This window comes from Mus caroli, chromosome 14, assembly GCF_900094665.2.
Source record: "Mus caroli chromosome 14, CAROLI_EIJ_v1.1, whole genome shotgun sequence".
Lineage (NCBI taxonomy): Eukaryota > Metazoa > Chordata > Mammalia > Rodentia > Muridae > Mus > Mus caroli.
The window spans coordinates 61717336-61738651 of NC_034583.1; the positions used below are offsets into that span (position 1 = coordinate 61717336).

Genomic DNA, 21316 nt, shown 5'->3' on the forward strand with positions numbered 1-21316 from the left:
TTCTTTCTTTCTTTCTTTCTTTCTTTCTTTCTTTCTTTCTTTCTTTCTTTCTTTCTTTTTTCTCCCTTATGTCTTCAAGACAGGGTCTCTCCTTGTAGTCCTGGCTGTCCTGGGGCTCTCTATGTAGAACAGGCTGGTCTTAAACTCAGAGAGATCCACCTGTCTCTGCCTACAAAGTACTGGGATTAAAGGCATGCACCACTATGCCCAGATGCCTTAAATGTTTAATTCTCTTGCTTCAGTCTGCTGAGCAGCTCAGATTACAGGCCTGCTCCACAGGTCTAGCCACATATTTCCATACAGCGACAGAAGGCTGACTAATATGTATATCTACAAGCCAGTTTGGAAGATTGTTTCCAGAGATGACCTGTAACTCTCTCCATATACCTTGCTTCCTTTTTGCAATGAAACCTTGTAGTTCCTTGAATCTGGGACAGAACCTATTCCACCTTGAGTCTAATTTCATTTCTAGAAAACCTACATTTTTGTTACTGTTGTTGTGCTGGAGATAGTGTCTGTGGTAGTTTGAATAAGAATCATCCCCCTATAGGCCCCATATATTTGAATGCTTAGTCCCCAGAGAGTGGCTCTGTTGAAAAGGATTAGAAGAATTAGGAGGTGTGGCCTTGCTAGAGGAAGTGTGTCACTGGAGGTGAGCTTTGAGGTTTCAAAAGCCCATGCTAGGCCTAGGTGTTCTCTTTTCTCTGCCTTTGGATCAGGATGTAGCTCTCAGCCACTGCTCCGGTGTCATGAGTGTCACCATGTTCCCTGCCATGATGATAATAGAGCAAGCCTCAGAAAATGTAACCCAGCCCCAATTAAATGCTTTCTTTGATTAGATGCTTTGTTCATGGTGCCTCCTCACAGTGACAGAACGGTGATTAAGACAGGGTCTTTTTATTTTTTTCTCCCCAGCCCAGGCTAGACTCCTAGTTTTGGAATTAGACTTGTGCCACCGTGCCAGCTTTGGTGCCTTGACCAATGGAATGCAAAAACAGTGACCCGTCATGGCTCCCAAGGTCAGGTCTTAAGAGTTCTCATGCCTTTCCCTTGCGGTGCTTAGCTCTGTCCCTCCCATCTCCAGCTACCAGGCTCTAGGGAAGTCCAGACTAGTTGGGGTTGCTCAGAGGCCCAGAACTCAAGGCTCCCTTCACCCACCCCATGCTACTCGGTGCCTATGCTCTCTGTGCTGCCACACTAGTTCAAGCTCCTGGCCTTTGCTCCCACGCTGTCCTTGACATCTGGAAGGACCTTCTGCACCATTTATTTGCCTCTTCTAAGACTTAGGGGAGGCTGGAGAGGTGGCTCAGTGATTAAAATCACTGGCTGTTATTCCAGAGGATCTCGGTTCAATTCCCAGCACCTGCGGTAGCTCACAACTGTCTGTAGCTCCAGGGGATCTGACACACTCACTGACACACGTAAGCAAAACACCAATGCACATTAAATAAATAAATAAATAGTTAAAGAAAAATACTTAGGGGAGCCTACCAGGCCTCCTCACTGGCCTTTCAAAGCACTCACTGATACTCTGTCCCCATTGCCTGCTACAATGCTCAAAAGTCACACAGATTTACACATTACTTTCCCCTTGGCTGGAGGAAATGGCTGTATCTTTCGCTCACAATGACCCCAGTGCTTAGCATGTCCCTCAGTAAGTGTCCATTAAATGAAGTCAAGGCTCTCACACTGCTTGTACTAGGAATCTCTATCTGTTCTGGCTATCAGCTCATATTTTTTGTCCTAAAGGAGTACACCTGTGGGCCTCACCCCCAGACTGAGCCTTTAAGTATAACGGTTCAATAGCCACAAACACATCCGTCCACCCCACACCCACCCCTGGCCAGATGACCCTGAGCACACTCCACAGCACTCACAGGTATGGAAGGGCGTCCGGTCAGGCAGAGAGCGTGTTTTCCTCCGGATGGGCAATGACTTTTCCATCTCTTCTTTCAAGATCATCTTTCCCAAGTTGGAAGTAACCTGTTTGGGGGTAGAGGAGAATGGTGCCCAGCTGAAGACACCAGATTCCCATCTCTGAAAAGTACAAACTTGGGATTCAAAGCAGGAGGGTTAGCGATGGCTTTCCCAGGTGGCTGGTCCACACCTGGAGCCCGTTGATCTTACTGGGCACTCAAACAAATTGTTTGCTGAAGATGTTCAGTGGTAGCCTTCCACGGTGGCTTCTCTATTCTAGGTCACCATGTCAAGAGCACAACCAATGGCCTTCCCAAGACTCCTTATTCTCTCTCCTCCCCTAGGTCAGCCTGCTGAAACCCGGTGCTGGTGCACCCTCTCTTTCCTGTGCTCTGGATCTTAATGTCCAGGATCACTGTTCCAAAAGCAGCCTAAAGCACAGGACTCCTGGTAAAGGAGAGGCACCTCCCACCAGGTCAAATGCAGATGTTTCTACGGCACTAGCCTTTTAGACTGGCTCTGGGGACAGAATATTTGTCACCTAGATGGCATGAGGGTGGTGGGGGTGGGGAGGGGCAAAATGCTACCTTACTGAGTTCCTCTTTCTGCCGTTCCCTGATGGCCTTAATCTCCTCTTCAGAGTCATCATCTTCCTCTTCCTCCTCTTCCTCTGCCCCCTTTCGAGATGCCTTCCGTTTCCTCCATTCTGTCTCTAGGAGATAGAGGCCCCAGAAACAATGTGGCCACTCAGCCATGGGCTTCTCCAGCTTGTGGAACAGGGCTGGAACTTGGAGAGAACACTACAAAGTCTGTCTGTCTGCCTTTCTTTCTTCCTTCCTTTCTTTCTTCCTTCCTTTCTCTCTTCTCTCTCTCTCTCTCTCTCTCTCTCTCTCTTTCTTTCTTTCTTTCTTTCTCTCCCTCTTTCTTTCTTGTTTTTAGAGACAAGGTTTCTCTGTGTAGCCATGGCTGTCCTACGAACTCACTCTGTAGACCAGGCTGGCCTCAAACTCAGAGATCTGCCTGCCTCTGCCTCCCGAGTGTACCACTACACCTGGTTAAACCCTTTTTTATTTTTTACTTAATCAAAGAAGAACAGTGCATGACCTTAACCACTGAGCCATCTCTCCAGCTCCTGTCACTTAATGGACATCTCTCAAGCTTCTGCTATAGCCAGACCCTGTGATAGGAAATTTGGAAAAGAGAGAAATAAATGGTCTCCAGAGCCCGGGCTACACATAGAGACTTGTCTTGAAAATGCAAAACAAAGCCAGGCGTGGTGGCACACGCCTTTAACCCCAGCACTCAGGAGGCAGAGGCAGGTGGGTTTCTGAGTTCGAGGCCAGCCTGGTCTACAGAGTGAGTTCCAGGATAGCCAGGGCTATACAGAGAAACCCTGTCTTGAAAAACCAAAAAGAAAAAGAAAAAAAAAGAAAACCCTAAACAAAACAACAACAAACAAACAAACCTCACAAGAACTGAGACAGGGTCTTGGCAGTGTTGGCTGCTCACGCTAGCCTTCACTCCTGGGCTCAGGTAACCATTCTCCCTCAAGCTCCACATAGTTGGGGTATTGCTATGTGCTGCCATGCTTAGCATTATAAAGTCTTTTTAAAAAAGACAGACAGACAGACAGACGGACAGACAGACAGACAAGTACTGGGCTAGAGAGATGGCTCATCATTTAACAGCATTGGCTGCTATTGCAGAGGACCTGGGTTCAGTTCCTAGCACCACGCAGCAGCTCATAGCTGTCTCTAACTCCAGTTCCAGTGGAGCTGACACCCTTTTTTGCCTCACTGAGCTCTAGATACACACACACACACACACACACACACATGCATACACACACAGACACACACACACATGCATACACACACACACACACATGCATACACACACACACACACACACACACACATGCACAGAGGGAAACACTCATACACATAAATTAGAAATACACCTTTTTTTTTTATAAAGATTACAAACAAACAAACAAAGCAATGGGCTGGAGAGATGGCTCAGTGGTAAAGAGCACTGGTTGCTCTTCCTGAGGTCTTGAGTTCAATTCCCAGCCCCTACATGACAGCTCACAACTGTCTGTAGCTCCAGTTCCAGAGAATCTGGACTCACAGAGACAAACATGCAAAATGCCAATGCCCCTAAAAATAGATAAATCTTAAACAAACAAACAAAACCACAGAGTACAGAGCTGAGAGCACATGTAACTTAGTGGTAGATATGTGCTTAATGTGTCGAAGGCCCAGGACAGTCCCCATTATAACAGTTATAACAATGCACGTAACATTGGTAACAAGACAGTAAAAATTAATAAACTGGATAAGAAACACATATTTAAATTCCCTGGAGAGTAAGACCCTTCTCTCATTTATTTCTCTCTTTTCCAAATCTCCTATCACAGGGTCTGGCTATAGCAGGAACTTGAGAGATGTCCGTTAAGTGACAGAAGCTGGAGAGATGGCTCAGTGGTTAAGGCCATGCACTGTTCTTCCAGAGGACCTGAGTTCCATTTGCAACCCACATGGGGTGCCTTCACAGCCCCCTGTAACTTTGCCTTGGGCCTCCTAGGCACTGCACTTCCATGCACATGCTCTCCCACACACATACACACATGTACATATAGTTCAAATCAAATAAAACCTTACAAAATAATAATGAGGGGCTAGAGAGATGGCTCAGTGGTTAAGAGCACTTCCAGAGGTCCTGGGTTCAGTTCCCAGCAACCACATGGTGGCTCACAACCATCCGTAATGGGATCCAATGCCCTCTTCTGGTGTGACTGAAGAGTACACCAGTGTACTCACATACATAAAATAAATAAAACAAATCTTAAAAAAATAATAATGAGGGCTGGCGAGATGGCTCAGCCGTTAAGAGCACCGACTGCTCTTCTGAAGGTCCTGAGTTCAAATCCCAGCAACCACATGGTGGCTCACAACCATCCGTAATGAGATCTGATGCCCTCTTCTGGAATATCTGAAGACAGCTACAGTGTGCTTAGATATAATAAATTAAATAAATAAATAAATAAATAAATCTTTTAAAAAATAATAATGAGGGCCAGGCATGGTGGGCCATGCCTTTAACCCCAGCACTCTGGAGGCAGAGGCAGATGGACCTCTGAGTTGAGGCTAGCCTGGTGTACAAAGTGAGTTCTAGGATAGCCAGGGCTGTTACACAGGGAAACCCTGACTCAAAAATCCAAATGATGATGATGGTGGTGGTGGTGGTGATGATAATGAGCAAGAGGAGAAGAAATGATGACCAGGTTGTGCACAGTAACACAAAGAGGTACAGGGGAGAGGTAAGAAATGAACTGTCAATCGAGGAAAGTACAAAAGACTGAGAAGCAACAAACAGGCTTGGGGTGGGCTGGGACTGGGTTCATGGGGCCAAGAAAGAGAAGTAAACGGGGACCCTTGGCCTCTTCTCCTTTCCCCGGGTTTTCCTACCCACAACGGCCAGCGACGGGGGACATGGCCAGTAGTCAGTCTCTATTTTGGCTGGCTGGTTGGGGTCAGGGGGCTGTGCTGCAGGAAACTTGGAGGATTCGATGATGAGGTCCTCGATGAGGTGCTTGCTCTGAGGGCTGCCTCCCACGGATTCTGCGGACAGATCCAGGGTCAGTCCACACACCTACCACCCCTGCTAACCACGCAGCCAGCCACCCTCAGCTCCAGCTCTGTCACCTCTCCTTCACACCCACGGAGAACTCAGCTGATCCACAGGAGAGAGCCCCGGGCCTTACAGGCCTGGAGAAGCTTTTCTTCCATCCCTTCCCGGCTCTCAGCACATGGCTCAGCACCACCCCACCGCGATGTGCCAGGAGAAGCACCCAGGAAGTCAGGGGAACCCTCACCTCTCTGTTTGTAGATGGGTGGTTTCTTGTAGATGTTGGAATCCGGGTGAGTAGTCTCTGAGAGACAGAATAAGAGCAGCTGAGAAAGGGGACATGATGACATGGGTGGTGGCTCTGGGCACAAAATGGAGGTAAACCGAACAGGGCCATAAACTCAGACCACACCTCACGCCTTGTGAAGGCGGGGACTTCCTGCACTTTTCTGGGTAGGTGAGAAGAGATAGCAAGACCACTATCACCGCTAGTTCTGCCTGACATCCTAGTACCATAGGGTCCAGCTAGATCTAAACCCAAAGAGTAGGGACCAGAGGGTAAGGGGTCTGGGGGTCGTGAAGGAGAATTGAAGTCCCAAGGAAAGAACGTAGCTAGGCTGATAATAAAACCTACCAGGGTGGTGGAAGTGGGGCAGGCTGGTCCTGGGGGTCCCTGTGGTCCTTGGGGTTGAAGCCTGAGAGATGATTCCAAGAGTCCGGCTCTCCGCCCACACCTATGCAGAAGTATGCAGCCTGTAGCCTACACCCCATACCCCTTCCCACTCCCATGTACATGGCTTTACCTCAAGGCCACCTTTCCCATCCTCCTACACCAGCGTCCCCACTTCCCAACCCCAGGGCAATGTCACGGGCAGAGGAAGCACATTCCAGGACTCCATCTGCCCGCTCAGGGTGCCTACCCAGAGAGAAAGGGTTAAAAAGAATCCCTGGGTCTGGCAGACAGATGAGTTGGCCAGGGACCAGATAGCCAGGATTTGCTGACTCTATCATCCCCTGGACTTTGCTGGGCTGGGGCTAGGCATGTTGTGGGAGGGGGCTGAGGGCCCAAACAAAGCAGGATGAAAGCCAACTGACCTCTGGAGACGGTGGGGGGGATGTGGATTTGGGTGACAGTGAGCACTGTGAACGGAGAGAATGATCAGAGTCACAGGTAGCTTTAAACCCTAGACCCTCAGAGGGACTATTTCACCCCCATCTACGCAGCTTCCCCTACTGTCCTAACCAACCTGCTTCCCTCTGGAGTCCCTGCCGATCCCTGGCCTGGCCTTCATCCTTCCTCTGCCCAGTATTCTCTCTGTCTTTTCATGTGAAGCTTGGATATGGGAACAGTGTGCCTCGTACCCTGTACTAAGTATGACCCTGATGGCAGAGCCTGGTAAGGAATGGAGGGACCAAAGCCACAAAGCAGCTCTGGAAGAATCAGTTCTCCTGGGCCACTCGGTACTCAAGTTTTCCAGGGTGACAGCTGTTCACTCCCATATGACCTCTTTCGTTTCCTAAAATTCAAATTGTATTGTTTTGATATTTACTTTGCGTGAGTGTGGGCACGCACATGCCACAGCACATGTGTGGAGGTCAGGGGACAGCTTTCAAGGCTCAGTTCTTTCCTTCTACCATTGGTTCTGGGATCCCACTTAAGTCAGCCGGCTTACATGCATCCAAGTGCTTTCACCTGCAGAGCCACCTGGCCACACCTTACTTTAATAACCTCTCTCTCTCTCTGACAAGGTTTCACTATGTAGCCTTTTGCCCACTACACAGACCACCTTCCTTCCTTCCTTCCTTCCTTCCTTCCTTCCTTCCTTCCTTCCTTCCTTCTCTCTCTCTCTCTCTCCTTTCTTTCTTTCTTTCTTTCTTTCTCTCTCTCTCTCTCTCTCTCTCTCTCTCTCTCTCTCTTTCTGAGACAAGGTTTCACTATGTAACCTTTTGCCCACTACACAAGCCACTTACTTCTTTCTTTCTGAGACAAAGTTTCACTCTGTAGCCTTTTGCCCACTACACAGACCAGGCTGGCTTCCAAACCCTGGAGATCTGCTTGCCTTTGCCTCTGCATACAGGGATCAAAGGTAAGCATCACCTTGACCATGACCCCTTCCTTGAAGATAGGTGACAAAGCACCTGATCAAGCATTGCCCCATATACTGCTTTCTGAGGTTCATAAGAAGAACAAGCACTTCTATGTGACAGAGGGCAAACTGAGGCTACAATGTTTCCCCTCTCCCTTGCCTAGAATTTCTGGAGCTCCTTCTGTGTATTTTGTTCCCCCAGCCTTTCCCTATAGGACCTCTCCCCATGTCACCACAGTTCAGCTGGGGCTGCTCCTGCTGTTTCCCTGGCCACAGCTCAGCCTTGAGCCTGCTGCTCACTTTGTCCAAAGAAGTGCTCACTCCTGCGCATAGCCTGTGTCTGCTTCCAAGGACGACTGCCAGGAAGATCCCCACCGAGCTCCCTCACGCCTGCACAAGTGATCCCTTCTTACCTCCCGGCTTCTGGGCAGCTCTACATGTTCCAGGAGGGAATAGGTAAAGTGGGGCTCATAGATCATGAGGTCAGGTCGCTCAATGTCCAGGATGGCCTTGTCCTTGGGGATGGCAGCCAGATCTTTGTAGCCCAACACCTGGTTGTCCATCTTGGCCTGAAGGGAAATGGTCCAAATGGAAGAGTTCCCCATAGCATCACTAGGACACTGGACTCACTGGTTGGACTTAGTTATCAGAAAAACATGTTATTCATCAATTCTCTTGTTAACAGCTCTATTCTGTTCCTTCTAAGGACCTAGAATAAGTGCTTATTTTAATTTCTGAGACAGCATTTCATCTAGTTAAAGCTTGCCTCAAACCCTCTCTATAGCTGCACCTGGCCTTGAACTTCCTTATCCTACTATTTCCACTTCCCAAACGCTGGGACTATAGGGACTTAGGCCCCTTAAAACAAACAAACAAACAAACAAACAAACAAACAAACAAAAAAACAAACTCTGTGCCTCCTGAGGCTCTCTGCAACTAGACCAGCCCTTCCCAAGACAGCCTCCGCTGGGATCTCTGGGTCTTTCCACCTGCAAGAGTTCACAGGACCTCCCTCCATGCCGGAGTGGGGGACGGGAGGGGGGCGTCCGGGAGGGTTAGTGAAGGGGATCCGCCCCTCCCTCCTCCCAGCTGAGGTGCAGGTGGCCAACATAAGTACTCACCACGATGCTGGAGGGAGAGCCGGGCACACTGGAGTCTCTGGAGGAGCTGACGCTCCCCGGGGAGGTAAGAGGTTGCTGGAGAGAGCGAGAAGGTGGCGGAGTGGGCATGCGCGTGGGTGCGAGGGTGTGGGAGTGGGTCTTGCTCTAGGCCTCAGGATGGGGTGGGGTGGGGTGGGGAAACCCGGCGTGCTACGTGGAGATGGCCACCAGGTGGCGCCGGCGACTCCAGCGCGGACCTGGGAGAGCAGCGGTCCCCACCCTGGCCCGGGGTGCAAGCCGCTCACCTTCTGCAGACGTTCCATGCGGCAGCCACTGGCCGGCCGCTCCCTCGGAGGCCGGTGCTCACGTGGAGAGGACAGACGTCAGGCTCGGCCCGGCTCCTGCAGCGAGGGCGTCACAGCGCTCTGTGGTGTCCTCATCCCTTGGGCCTCTCTGGGCTGCTGACCGCGGGTGGCTGGAAGGACAGTGAGCCCCAGTAAGGGCGTTAGGCTGTCAGGTTCCGCGGCGCTGGGTTCAGCCCCAGGGAGTTGTGCGTGCATGTGGCCAGGCGGTGGCTGCGTGAGTCGGCTGCACTTGTTTTTTCAGCCATTGTTCTCTGGCTTCAGAGGAAATGACGGCAGGGGTCAGCTGGCATCCCAGGGTGGACAGACGTCTATATCCTCAAGCTTGTCACCCCTGCCCTGGCCCTGCTCTGGCCCGGGCCCTCTCCCAAGTGGTGCTGGCCCCTCCCACTCCAGCCACTGGTTTCACTCCCCAGAGTTTGCTCAGCCAAATCTTTATTTTCCCCAGAAGGTTAACACGGGGACACTGAGTCATTAGCTAAGACTGGAAGGACAGGGAGCCAGAGGCCCGAGGAAGAAACCCCACGGGGATCGGTTGGGGTGGTGAAGCTATGGGCATGACCAAGAACTGCTGGTGGTCCCCCGAAGCTAGCGAGCGCACTTGCTTTTTCTGCTCCCTACAGGCAGGCAGTATGCTGTGTAGACACTGTAAAATACCTCTGCCACCACAAAGTGCCCAGAGCATTCTCAGGGGCTGTCACACTGCTCTATGAGGACCTGCTTGGTCCCCTTTCACACTGTCCCTAGGATAGGCCAGTCTATGTACTAGGTGATGGCTACAGTCCATCTCCTCTCCTTTTTGGCCACGCCCTCAGCTCGCCTCCTTTCCCTTCTCCCAGTCCTCAGCCACAGACTGAGGAGAGCTGTGTACAGAAGGGAAAGGAGGATCGCGTAGTGGTTTCAAGCAAGACCTCTCAAGCCGGGATGCTTGCCTGGCCTTAAGCAGTGACTACTACTCGAATGCGGTGTGGGCTTGGGTAAGTCATTTACACTCTGCACATCCTAGTACTTGGGAGGCTGAGGCGGGAGGATTGCTTTGAATTCCGGGCTAGCATGGGTTACATAGAGAGTTCCAATCAGCTTTGAATTTTGAAACCTTGTCTAAAGCATTTTTGAAACCTTGTCATAGGCTGCTTGGACAAGTCAATAATAGCATTTATTTATTTATTTATTTATTTATTATCTTTATGTGTATGAGTGCGCTGTCAGGCTGTTATGTCCGTGTGTCACATGCATGCCTGCTGTTCATGGAGGCCAGAAGAGGGCATCAGATCCCCTGGAACTGGAGTTACAGATGAGTGGCCATGTGAGTGTTAGGAACCAAACCTGGGTCCTCTGAAAGAGCAGGCAATGCTCTTAACTACTGAGCTGTCTCTCCAGCCCCCAAGAAGTAGCTAAGTTAGTGCATACACGGTAAATAACACATGCTCTATTTCATGTAGAGGGTAAGCGATTAATAGTATTTTTTATCTCCCCAGGGATTAATGAATTGAGGGGGCTTTTTCTGTAGCCAGTCATGAAAGAATGGAGCCCCTGCTTTGTTTCTCTCTTTCTGGGGGGCAAAACCACATCCTCTTAAGTCTCCCCACCTCTTTTCTCCTCAAAGGGTTGCACTGCACTGCCCTGACCAACCTCAAATTCTCAATCCTTCTACCTCAGGCCCAGGCTCCCATAGGCTGGGATAAGAAGCCTGCTGCATCACCATGCCCGGCTCTCCCAATCTTTTTCACCTGTATGTTACCTCTATCATTCTGCTGCCCATATGTCACCAAAAGCAGTCCTTATCATCCCGCTTCCAAACCTCGGCCTACATCTAATGCCTTGCTCCCTGAGATGAACTGGCCACTGACTCCCCAGCGGGCGACTGTGACACCCCAGCTATCACTGACACATTTACCTTCTGAACTAACTTTGTGTGTGCTGCACTCATGAAATGCCCGGAGCTTGAATTTAGTGTGCTCTTCTCCTGAGCCACAGACTCTGTCTTCTATTTTTAGTTTTGGTTTATTTATTTATTATTTATTTTTATTTTGAGACAGGGTCCGAGTTAGTTACTCGGGCTGGCTTTGGAGCACTCTATGATCCAGGCAGGCCTTGTAGCTTGTGATCCTTTCCTGGTTCCGCTCTCAAATAGCTGTGCTAGATGCTGGATACAGGTCAACACTACAACTATTCTAATGCGTTCTTACAAGAGTTCTGCAGGCTAGACCAGTTTTACAGCTGTGGAAACCCAGGCTTAGAGAGACTAAGGACCAGTCCAAGGTCAACTACCTCAAGTGAAATAAATGCCTTTGGCATGGCATGGTGCAGAGTGTCTGTCCAGTAATGTGCCATGTGAGTCTTTTTAGAGTTCTAGAACCAGAGGTGAAATCTGTGTCGGTGTATGCCTTTAATCCTAGAACTCAGGACACAGAGGCGGAGGCAGGCAGATTTCTGAGTTCGAGGCCAGCCTGCTCTACAAAATGAGTTCCAGGACAGCCAGGCCTACACAGAGAAACCCTGTCTTGAAACAAAACAAAACAAAACAAAACAAAACAAAACAAAACAAAACAAAACAAAACAAAACAAGAATTCTAGCACTAAGGCATCTCCATCAGACAGCCAGGAGGAATGTGGGGTTTGTGGTAACAGGATTCTCCTTCTAGAGTATCAGGCTTCTCCAGCCTTCTCACTGCTGATGTGAAATGCTTAAACTAGGTGTCTGATGAGCAAAATGCGCTGTGGTACACACTGAAGGGCTGTCAGTGCTCTCTCATGAGGCCCTGAATTTTACTCTGCTAATAGCCATTGTCACAAGGTCTATACCCATGGCTTAGCCCTAGAAGTGAACGCTTGTCCCTCCATCCACCCATCTACCACCATGTAGTAGATATGCTTCTGACTTTCCCACCCATCCATGTTGGAGCATCTCTTCTCCATGGAACACAGTACCAAGCTTTGTGCCCTTGAGCCTCATGGAGAACAGATCCGTGAACGAAAGGACTGATTCAGGCCCCTCCAGGAAGAACTCACTCATAGATAAATTCTATGCAAAGTGGAGAGGCACACACCCCAGATAAGGCAGCGTGCTGCAGAAAGTCAGGAAAGGGGTGTCTCTGGGGGAATGGAGAAGTTTTTTGTTGGAGGCCTTAAAGCAGTGTTTCCCAACCTCCCTAGTGCTTCCTAAATAGACCCTTTCTTTAATACAGTTCCTCACGTTGTGGTAACCCTAAATCCTAAAATTATTTCATTGCTACTTCATAACTGCAATTTTGCTACTGTTATGAATTGTAATATAAATATCTGATATGCAGATAGTTTTAGGTGACCCCGTGAAAGGGTCGTCTGACCCCAAAAGGGGGTCATGACCCACAGACCTAGAGGTAGGAGTCTAAATGTGAAATTGCTAGCAGGGAAACAAAGTCAAATGTCATCCCAGGACCCACTTTGGTGGGGGGAGGGGGGTTCAGTACATCACATGGAATAAACGCTGAAGGGAAGGGAAGACCAGCAAAGCCAGAGGCCAGAGGAAGTGAGGAGGCTCCCAGAGAAGTGAGGGAAGAAGGCCAGGACCACAGGAGGAATGGAGCTTGTGCAAGGCCCTGGGCTTGAGGCTGCAGCAGGGAGGTTGACAGGGAACAAAGGATTGTCAGCACTGGGCGGGTGGGCCGGAGGGCCAGCGGAGGACAGGCTCTGGAGAAAGCACTTGCTTCTTACTGAGAAGGGGAAGGACAGGAAGTTGGGTTGTAACAGAACAGGGCACAGGGAGGCAGCTGGTCAGAGGGCCTCTCCGTTTTACCAGGAAGGCAGCCTAGAGTGCAGGGGAGCTGTATGCAGGGACTCTGCATTCTGGAGAGCAAAGACCGACAGGAGGAATCATGTTCTAGCACCTAACCCAGAACACCAGGTGTGGGGCGCTTCATGGAGCAGTGGCTGCCCATCAGAGCAAAGGGTCCCCGGGGTTGTGGCCAGACGTGAAAGCCATGGTTACATATGAACAAGCACCAGCATCCCTACACACAGCCGCCACTCAGGAACCCGATTCCAAACACCAGTGGGCAGAGTTATATAATAGTTGATATTTACAGACTATCACGATTGACTGTGGACTCCGGATTTCATGGTCCTGCCTTTCATCCTCTCAGTCCTGTGAACTGTTCCCTCAGTTGTAGCTTGGGTTGTATGTAGCATGGGGAAATGAGACTTCAGTAAGTACTGGGTCAAGGGCACACTTAAGCTCACTGACCACAGTACCACTTCAGGTTGAGTTATTGTGCTCCTCTGTCCCTTCCCCTTGCCAGGCCCTCCACAGCCGGGCCCTGCCTGAAGTGCCCCCACAGCACTAGAGGGGCTCCCCAGGCTCCATCTGGGTCCTGCATCCCTGTGTGGTACCAGAGCACAGATCAGCGCCTTTTGGGAAAGTGCTAAAAGGCAGAGCCTTAGGGACATTTGCATTTGAATGAAAGGTTTTGGCAGTGGGTGCTTTGTTGGTTTGTTTTAGGTTAGAGTTCTCACTGTAGTCCAGGCTGGTCTCCAACTACTTAATCCGAACCTAGGATGACCTTGAACTTCACCTCTGGAATGCAGGAACCTTTGGTGCTACCTAGCCTGGCTTCACTTGGTCGTGGGGATCAGCCCAGGGGTGTCATGCACACAGGCACTAGGTAACTAAGCTACAACCCCGGGCTATGAATAAGGTTCTTGCTGGGGACATTTGAGGCTGTCAGAAGGCCAGCAGGGGAAAACGTTTTTTGGAGTGGAAGATGAGAAAGGAAAGATGGGAGTGGGTGGGAAGGAGGTGTGTGGGGAGGGAGGGTGATTTTTCAGCTTCCGTTAAGTCACACTGCACAGGCATCTGCCTACCACACCCACGTGGAGTCCCCTCACCCAAGCTAATCTCTCACTTTCCTCCTCCAGCATGGTCCCGCTTACTTCATTCAGAACACTCCCCAAGTCCTGTAACCTCTGTGGGTACGGACTAAAAGGTCAGGCTGCAGCAGGAAGGGAAGGGGAAAGAACGGGAGGGGTGGGGGTATGGCACCATAGAGGAAGCCAGTCCAGGTGTCGGAAGACCCCCTCCAACCTCCCAGGCTCAGGTCAATAGCCAGCAGGCTTCCCGTCCTTCCATCTCAGCCGCACCCACCTTCAGCTGGCCGCCCCAGCCTTATCTGAGCCACCAGCCAGGCCCCACCTCAAACCACCCACCCTCTCATCTCCATGGCAACCAGAGCTTTGCAGCTCCCCAGGATATGGGTGATAAGACTTGCCCACAGGGATCTCCAGGTTTGAACCTACCCATCCCAGGCAGGGATGGATCCAGATTAAAAGCCCTGGACTTGGAGAAATGAAAAGTAGAAAGTTCAGCAGGCACAGAGATCCACCATCTCAGGTGGGGGTCTAGTCCAGCCCTTGTTTCCATCTGAAGCCACTGCTACTTTCTACTTAACACATTGGCATTTTGTTCCCTTACAGATGAGAACAAAAAAAGAACTAAGAGATGAGCTTACCCAAGGCCACCCAAAGGAAGGCAAGCTGGATAGAATTCCAACCGGGCTGAATTTAAGCCAAAGGAATTTCCTGTGCTTTCCAATGCATCCCCAAAGATTCCGTTTTAATATGAACTTGGGTCTCTCTACCTCTCACCTGACCTGTACAGCAGGAGCTGGGAGTCAGGATTGGGTGAGATTGTAGGATCTGGCCCTGGGACAACTAAGCATCGTCAAGCCATGCTGGAAAGTCCATGAGTTCAAGAGGCCTGCCATGTGGGCTAGGTCAGGCAGGTGGGAGGCCTGTTCTCTGCCTCTGTTTCCTTCAGTGTCTCTGTCTTTCTTCCTGCCTTCCTTTTTCCTTCTTCATCTTTTCTCCCTCTCCTTCTCCCCCTCCCAGCCCCACTTGCACAGTTGCTGTGGCAACAACAACGCAATGCCAGAAATAAAGACAGGCTCCAGCTAGGTCACCCGTTCCCAAAACAGCATCCTAGGGTGGGAGAAGGGTGGTGTAGTCAATAGGGCGGGAACTGGGCGTGCACTACAATGAATGTGTGTATTGTAGGGTGGGGTGAGATGCGGGACAGCAGGGTTTGGGCCTGCTTAGGCCAGTGGCTCATCAAAAGCCTTACTTTAAGTCAAGTTTATTCCTGGCCTTTTCTCAGGCCAGCAAGGCCCTGTTACTTTCTCTTCTCTTGTTCTCTCTCTCTCTCATACAAATGCTTTCTGAACCTTTTCCTATTGCTTTGGACTAGGCATTCCTCATACTAACACTGAATGACACCTGTCCCATTGAACAAGATCAGGCAGCTTCAGGAATAGATAGCAGAGTCCATCTGTTCCAGGACCTGCCTACCCACTCTCAGTGACAAGAGTGCTCCTTTCCCTTTGACCCCCCTCCCCTGATCCCTCTCCCCCAAAACCATGCCTGAGCTCATTAGAGTTTTCTTAGGCTCCCCTTTGACTGAGTTCGTGGCCATTTCTGTGCTCTTTCCTCAGAAGAGGTAAATTCCTCTTTTCTAGCTAGGTCCCTCACCTGCTCAGGCTTGCTTTGTCCAAACACGTTCCTTATAAGCCAGGCGTGGTGACGCACGCCTTTAATCCCAGCATTCGGGAGGCAGAGGCAGGCGGATTTCTGAGTTCGAGGCCAGCCTGGTCTACAAAGTGAGTGCCAGGACAGCCAGGGCTACACAGAGAAACCCTGTCTCNGCCAGCCTGGTCTACAAAGTGAGTGCCAGGACAGCCAGGGCTACACAGAGAAACCCTGTCTCGAAAAACAAAAAAAAAAAAAAAAAAAAAAAAGAAAAACAAACACGTTCCTTATAGATCTGAGTCTTGATGTATATATAGCTGGATCGGCAGATCTGGGGAGGAGAGGAAACTCCCACCCTAAATCCAGATTCTAGAATTCAGGAGAGGTCCCCATTCCACTCTCCTCACATGTGAGCTCTGAAAGAATTCTGCAGACATTGCCCACCAGTAGGTAGGTAGATGCTCTCCTAGCCTCAGAAAGACCAACTAGCTGTACGGAGACAAAACTCCCAGGAGCATACATGCAGAAGACAGAAGAGCTCTGCCCAACACATGGCTGCTGAAAGAACTGCACATGGGTGCACACAGGGACTCTGCCGCCCTCCTTGCCAGAGCACTCGCCCACTCTCCCTGCCAGACCCCCACACAATGACACATGGTGCTAAGGACACCTACTTGCACCCACCCACTGATCCTCCCCTTGGCACCCGTCATCTGTGCTCACAGCTCCCTGGCATGGCCTGCTGAACCCATCCCTGTCCTGAGTACATGAACCCCAATACTCCCAGTGCCCTCATCTGACCCATCCCCACATCCCTCCACTCCCACTGCACCGTTGCCTTGCTTGTCTTGGACCTACAGCCTGGCAACGAGTCTTCTGGGAGGAGACGCACAGGTGTGCCTGCCCAGCAAAGGAGTATGGTGTGTCTAGTGCTGGGAAAGGAATCCCTTAGGACCCCGGGGCTCTCCAGGTCTGTTCAGCACCCAGTCTCTCTCAGTACACTAGCTGCTTGCAGGCAGAGAGCCAGGCTAAGCTCTGCAGTCACACCCTGCTACACAGCCTCATTCTTCGTTGAATCCCTACCCCAACCAGGCCAACCTCAGCTAGGAGGGGCTCCAGAGTGGGCTGGAAACCGGCCGCTTTGGCCCCCTCAATGGACCCCTGCCACTCCGGAGAGCACCTGGCCTGGAGGGAGGGAGGCTGCCAAAGATGTCTTGCATCATTCAGCAAAAAGCTAACAGCTCCCTCCACAGACTGTGCCCCCATGCTCCCACCCCTTGAAACTCTGGCCACAGAAGCTAGGGTAGGGGGTCCATGAAAGGGAATGCTGGGGGCCATATGGACTCTTTGCACGGCAACAGCCTAGATCCTTCCTCCCAAATAAAAAGGGAGTTTTATCGGGTCAAACCCAGCTGAGCACCTTGTCTGGCCACCTAGGCCTATTCTCCCACTGACCATTTTCCAAAACTGACCCTGTCCTAGCATCTCTGATATCACCCAAAGCCATGGCCAGATCCAGAGGTACAGCCCAAAATACCTACGGAAAGAAAGCGAGGCAAAAGACCCTGTCACCTACCTCCTCCCAGACAGTGGGGCCCAGGCTCTCTGAAGCCCCAGGAAGCAAAAGGCTAGGCCCTGGTCGACTGGGTGGCCGCGTTTTCTCAGGAATCTAGGTAAGAGGCGGCTTCTTCAGGAACCCAGCCGCGCTTTACGAAGCACAAATAACAGGAAGAAAGCCGGCTTAGGGTGGGTGGGTGGGGTGGGAGCTGGCAAAGGAGGGGAGCTGGTCTCAGCTCAGCGGTCTGATCTCCCTCCTGAACCCCCACCCGCTTCACCATTCCCCTGCTGCTCTACAAACCAGAGCTTGGGTTCCCGGAGCTGGGGAGTCCGAGTCTGGTGTCTGGTGGGCGGGCAGGACGAGGAGCGGTCTCTGGGCGGGCGGGCCCCGGCCCCTCCCCACCAACAACTGATAGTGGCGGGCCCTAGGGTGTGTGAGTGTGTGCGTTTGGGCGTGTTGCTGGTCCAGTTCATCTCAGCTGCTGCTGCTGCAGCTGATCCATTTCAAACAAGGGGCTCATTCGCTGGCATCATGACGAAGCAGAATCGGCCGCGCTGCGTTTCCCCCCTTTCCCATATCCCGGCTCTGCAATATCCACACTCAGAGCCCCTCCAGCAGAGTTCAGGTTAGCGGCTGTTACTGATAACTGAGGGGAGCTATGCCCACCCGGCTTTCCAAGAACCTGCAATTCAAACCCCATTCATAATGCTCCCCCATCTTCCAGAAGCAGTTGAGAGGCTCTGCGGGGATCCCCCCACCTCTGGGATGGGGATCAGCAGGGGCACCAGAACTGGCCATCCAAACGTTAACCCTCTCCTGAGGAGGATAGATAGAAGGATGGAAGGAACCAGGTCGTAAATACATCAGATTCAGATTGGATTTTCTGTAAACTTGATCCCCTGGGAATCGTAGTAGGGGCCAGGGAGAGAATGAAGGACCGATTTCTCCCAGGAAAGCTGTTTTTGAAAAAGGAAGCTTTCTGTCAGATGGCATCCATATTCCAAAAAGAGACATGCCTTCTCTCTGTGGCAAAACTTCAACCATTCCAGGCCTCCAACGCTGGCTTTGGGGTGCATCTAGAAAGCCTAGCCCTCTAACCCCTATTAGCACTAACTGGCCTCTTCCCCACCTCCATGTCAGCTGCAGACTTGCCTACCTAGGCAGCCTTGCCGTTGCCCTGGTAACCACTGCCCACAGCCGGTCAGCTGATGATATCAGCAGCTATTGGGGCAAACCTTGGATCTGGAGAGGGGGCTCTGGGGTTTCTGAATGGAAAAAAATCTCAGGGGGAGGGGCTTGAAGGAGACAGGTAAGACTATGGCCTCAGCATCCGACCAACCGACCAACAGACCAGAAAAGAAAACTGGAGGAGACAGGAAGGGAGGGGTGTATCTGGAGTAGCAGAGGACAGGGACGACTTTAACCTGAAGGTGGCTTGGGCAGAAGGAGAAATGACAGAAGGCAGGTAGCTGAGTGGCCGAGAAAAGGGGAAGGAGGGCCAGGAATCCAGGCTTAGCTGCTGGGATGTAGCCACTGTGGGCCCGGTGGAAGGGGCAGACAAACAGAAACAAAACCAACCAAACAAAATCCCACCTGGGCTGGGGGAGGGACATCCAGTCCCAAGGAGATCTGCGTGGGGGTATACCTTTAACGTATAGAAAGGGGACACAGGCTTGGAGGAGGAGCTACCAGTCCTTCTCCATAGCTAGCCCTGGCCTCAGCCTAGCTTCTCACTGTCCCTTCAACCCCACCCTTGCTGGCCAGCCTGCCCGCCCCAGTCTGGGTCTGAAAGAGTGGTGGGGAGGGAGGCATTCCCCATCCCTCTGGAAGACCAAGTAGCCAGGGATCTGACACTCGGCCCTTCAGATTCCTGACTCTGCTCCTGCCTAGTCTCCTCTCCCTTCCAGACCCCACCCCAGGAGACACGTTTTCCAGTATAAGGGTCTCCAGAGGTATGCTGGGAACGAGATGATGTCAGAAAGGAGAGCTGTAGACAGGAGTGTAGAATGAGGTGGGTTAAGAGCCCTGGGTAGGAGTCAAAGATCCAGGAGGGGCGTCCCTGCCTGACTGAAGCAATCAGCCTATGAGGCAGGGGAAGAGAGAGTCCAGGGAAAGGGCCAGGAGGAGGGGAGCATGAAGGAGGGTTCTCAGTACCTTCAAGGGCCCGGGGCGTGGGGCAGGAACACAGCAGCCTCTGCGGTGACATACACCTCCATCCCTCAGCGCATCTCCTCTCCGCCTCCCGTTGCCAAGACAACCTCCTGGCAGCCCAGGCCCAGCTCAGCAGCGATGGGAGGGGGAGGAGAAAACGCAACTCCTATTGCTTCTTCCTCAGGGAAGGGAGGGGGCCTGCAGAGCCTATAATGCCCCCAACTGTACCATGCCAAGGTGTGCCCGCCTCCCACTCCCTCCTAAGCCAGGATAGGCTACAGGAGTGCTCTGGAGGGAACCATAATTCAGGGCCAGACAACAGGCTGGATGGCAAGAGGACTGCCCTATTCCAGGCAGCCCATCCGGTAGGTGGGGAAAGGTGAAAGGGACACGGGATTCACAGCCCTGGTGTCGAAAAACCACATTCCAGAAGGTCACTGGCTGGGCTGGACATGCGGCCATGGGCTCCTCCCTCTAGCTTTCAAGCTCCCTCCTCCCTCTTTCAAGTCCCCAACCTCCCCCTACCTAGACAAAAGTTCGAGTCCAAGAGAGGCTCTTCTAGTCTCTCTAGGCCCAAATCCACTCCTCCACACCTCAGTCACACAGTGCTTGGCAATGCCCCCAACCCCCATCAGCCAGACATCTCCGACAGGCAGGAATAGTTCTAGAGCCCAGTTGGCCCTGGAGCCAAGAGGCCCAGGGAGTTAGAGCTCCCCCTGTCGACCGCACGTTGTCAAGGTCATCCCTTGCTAGGAGGAATGTGGTGTGGAGGTGGGGATGAGTGCATGGTGAAGGATGGTGGAGGTTAGCCGGGCCAGGAGACCCCCCTCTTGATAGCCCCACTCTCTGATCATCTCTGTCCTGCAGTCCTGCCCTATCTGTGGAGAACAGGGTTCCCTCCAGCCCAGTCCTCCAAGGCCCAAATTCCTTTGGAAGTCCAGATAATCTGAGTTTCCTTTTCTGCCCCTCTTTCCTCCCTGTCATACAAATCTTCTTCCCCGGGAGCTGGCAACACTAACCCTGGGTGCCAGTTGACTCTGACCCTAGGTGAGCTTCGTCCATACCCTCAACCAGCCGGCGAGGAGGCCTCCCTCCCTCAGACAGGACAGGTGTACCTTTGGAAGCTCTTGGGTCTTGTGAGTTAACATTAGCAATCCCAGCAGAGGATGGTTGGTCACTCTCCCCTCTGTAAGAAAGAAGGTTCCAGGCCCAGACTTCTGGGCTACTTCTGGGCTTCGTTCTCCATAAAGGTCACTGGTGCCACAATTCCTGAGAGGACTGTGGCCCAGGCAGCAGGCGTCTCTGTCCATGTCTCACTCCAGTGCCCAGGCCCCACCCCTTGCACCAACCTGTTGAGGAAGGGTAACACCAGGGGTGCCCCTGTGCTGTCTAAATATTAACTCCCGGAAAGGTGAGCCTGGACATTGCAAAGGAAGGAGAGAGCACAAGGACCCAGGCCTGAGAAAGAAAAGGAGGGTGAAGGCCCAAAGTAGCCAGTTTAGGGTGGGTGTGGCATCGTATGTCCGTAATCTCAATACTTGGGAGGCTAAGGCAGAAGGATTGCTGTGAATTAAAGGCCAGCCCAGGCTACCCAGCTTGATTTTAAATAAATAAGCAAGTAAATAAATAAATAAATAAATAAATAAATAAATAAATGGAATAAGAAAAGGAGAGATAGCCGAGTGTGGTGGTACACGCCTCTAATCCCAGCACTCGGGAGGCAGAGGCAGGTGGATTTCTGAGTTCGAGGCCAGCCTGGTCTACAAAGTGAGTTCCAGGACAGAGAAACCCTGTCTCAAAAAAAAAAAAAAAAAAAAAAAAAAAAAGAAAAAAGAAAAGAAAAGAAAAAGAAAAAAAGAAAATGAAAAAGAAAGAAAGAAAAAAGGAAAGAAAAGGAGAGATAGAAAAAGGAAAGAAATGCCGGGGCCTAGCAAACACAGGAGTGGATGTTCACAGTCAGCTATTGGATGTATCACAGGGCTCCCAATGGAGAAGCTAGAGAAAGTACCCAAG

General features: G+C 51.3%; 1 protein-coding gene across 9 annotated transcripts in view; it reads right to left on the reverse strand.

Moving 5' to 3' along the window:
- Positions 1–21316, reverse strand: part of Dmtn (dematin actin binding protein) — a 34349-nt gene that overhangs the window by 7451 nt on the left and 5582 nt on the right. Inside the window, exons 1-11 of one of the 9 annotated variants that reach the window (XM_029469145.1) lie at positions 17453–17514; positions 17171–17300; positions 9040–9209; positions 8756–8830; positions 8048–8203; positions 6643–6687; positions 6182–6281; positions 5795–5851; positions 5388–5540; positions 2505–2629; positions 1878–1983 (exon numbers count right to left, since the gene is read on the reverse strand). In XM_029469145.1, coding sequence (XP_029325005.1) covers positions 1878–1983; positions 2505–2629; positions 5388–5540; positions 5795–5851; positions 6182–6281; positions 6643–6687; positions 8048–8203; positions 8756–8830; positions 9040–9057 — 835 coding nt within the window. In that variant the 5' untranslated portion in view covers positions 9058–9209; positions 17171–17300; positions 17453–17514. Of the gene's footprint in view, positions 1–1877; positions 1984–2504; positions 2630–5387; positions 5541–5794; positions 5852–6181; positions 6282–6642; positions 6688–8047; positions 8204–8755; positions 8831–9039; positions 9210–17170; positions 17515–19306; positions 19397–20418; positions 20595–21316 lie in introns of those variants that run through there. The other 8 variants (XM_029469146.1, XM_029469144.1, XM_029469148.1 and 5 more) reach the window with 8 other exon arrangements.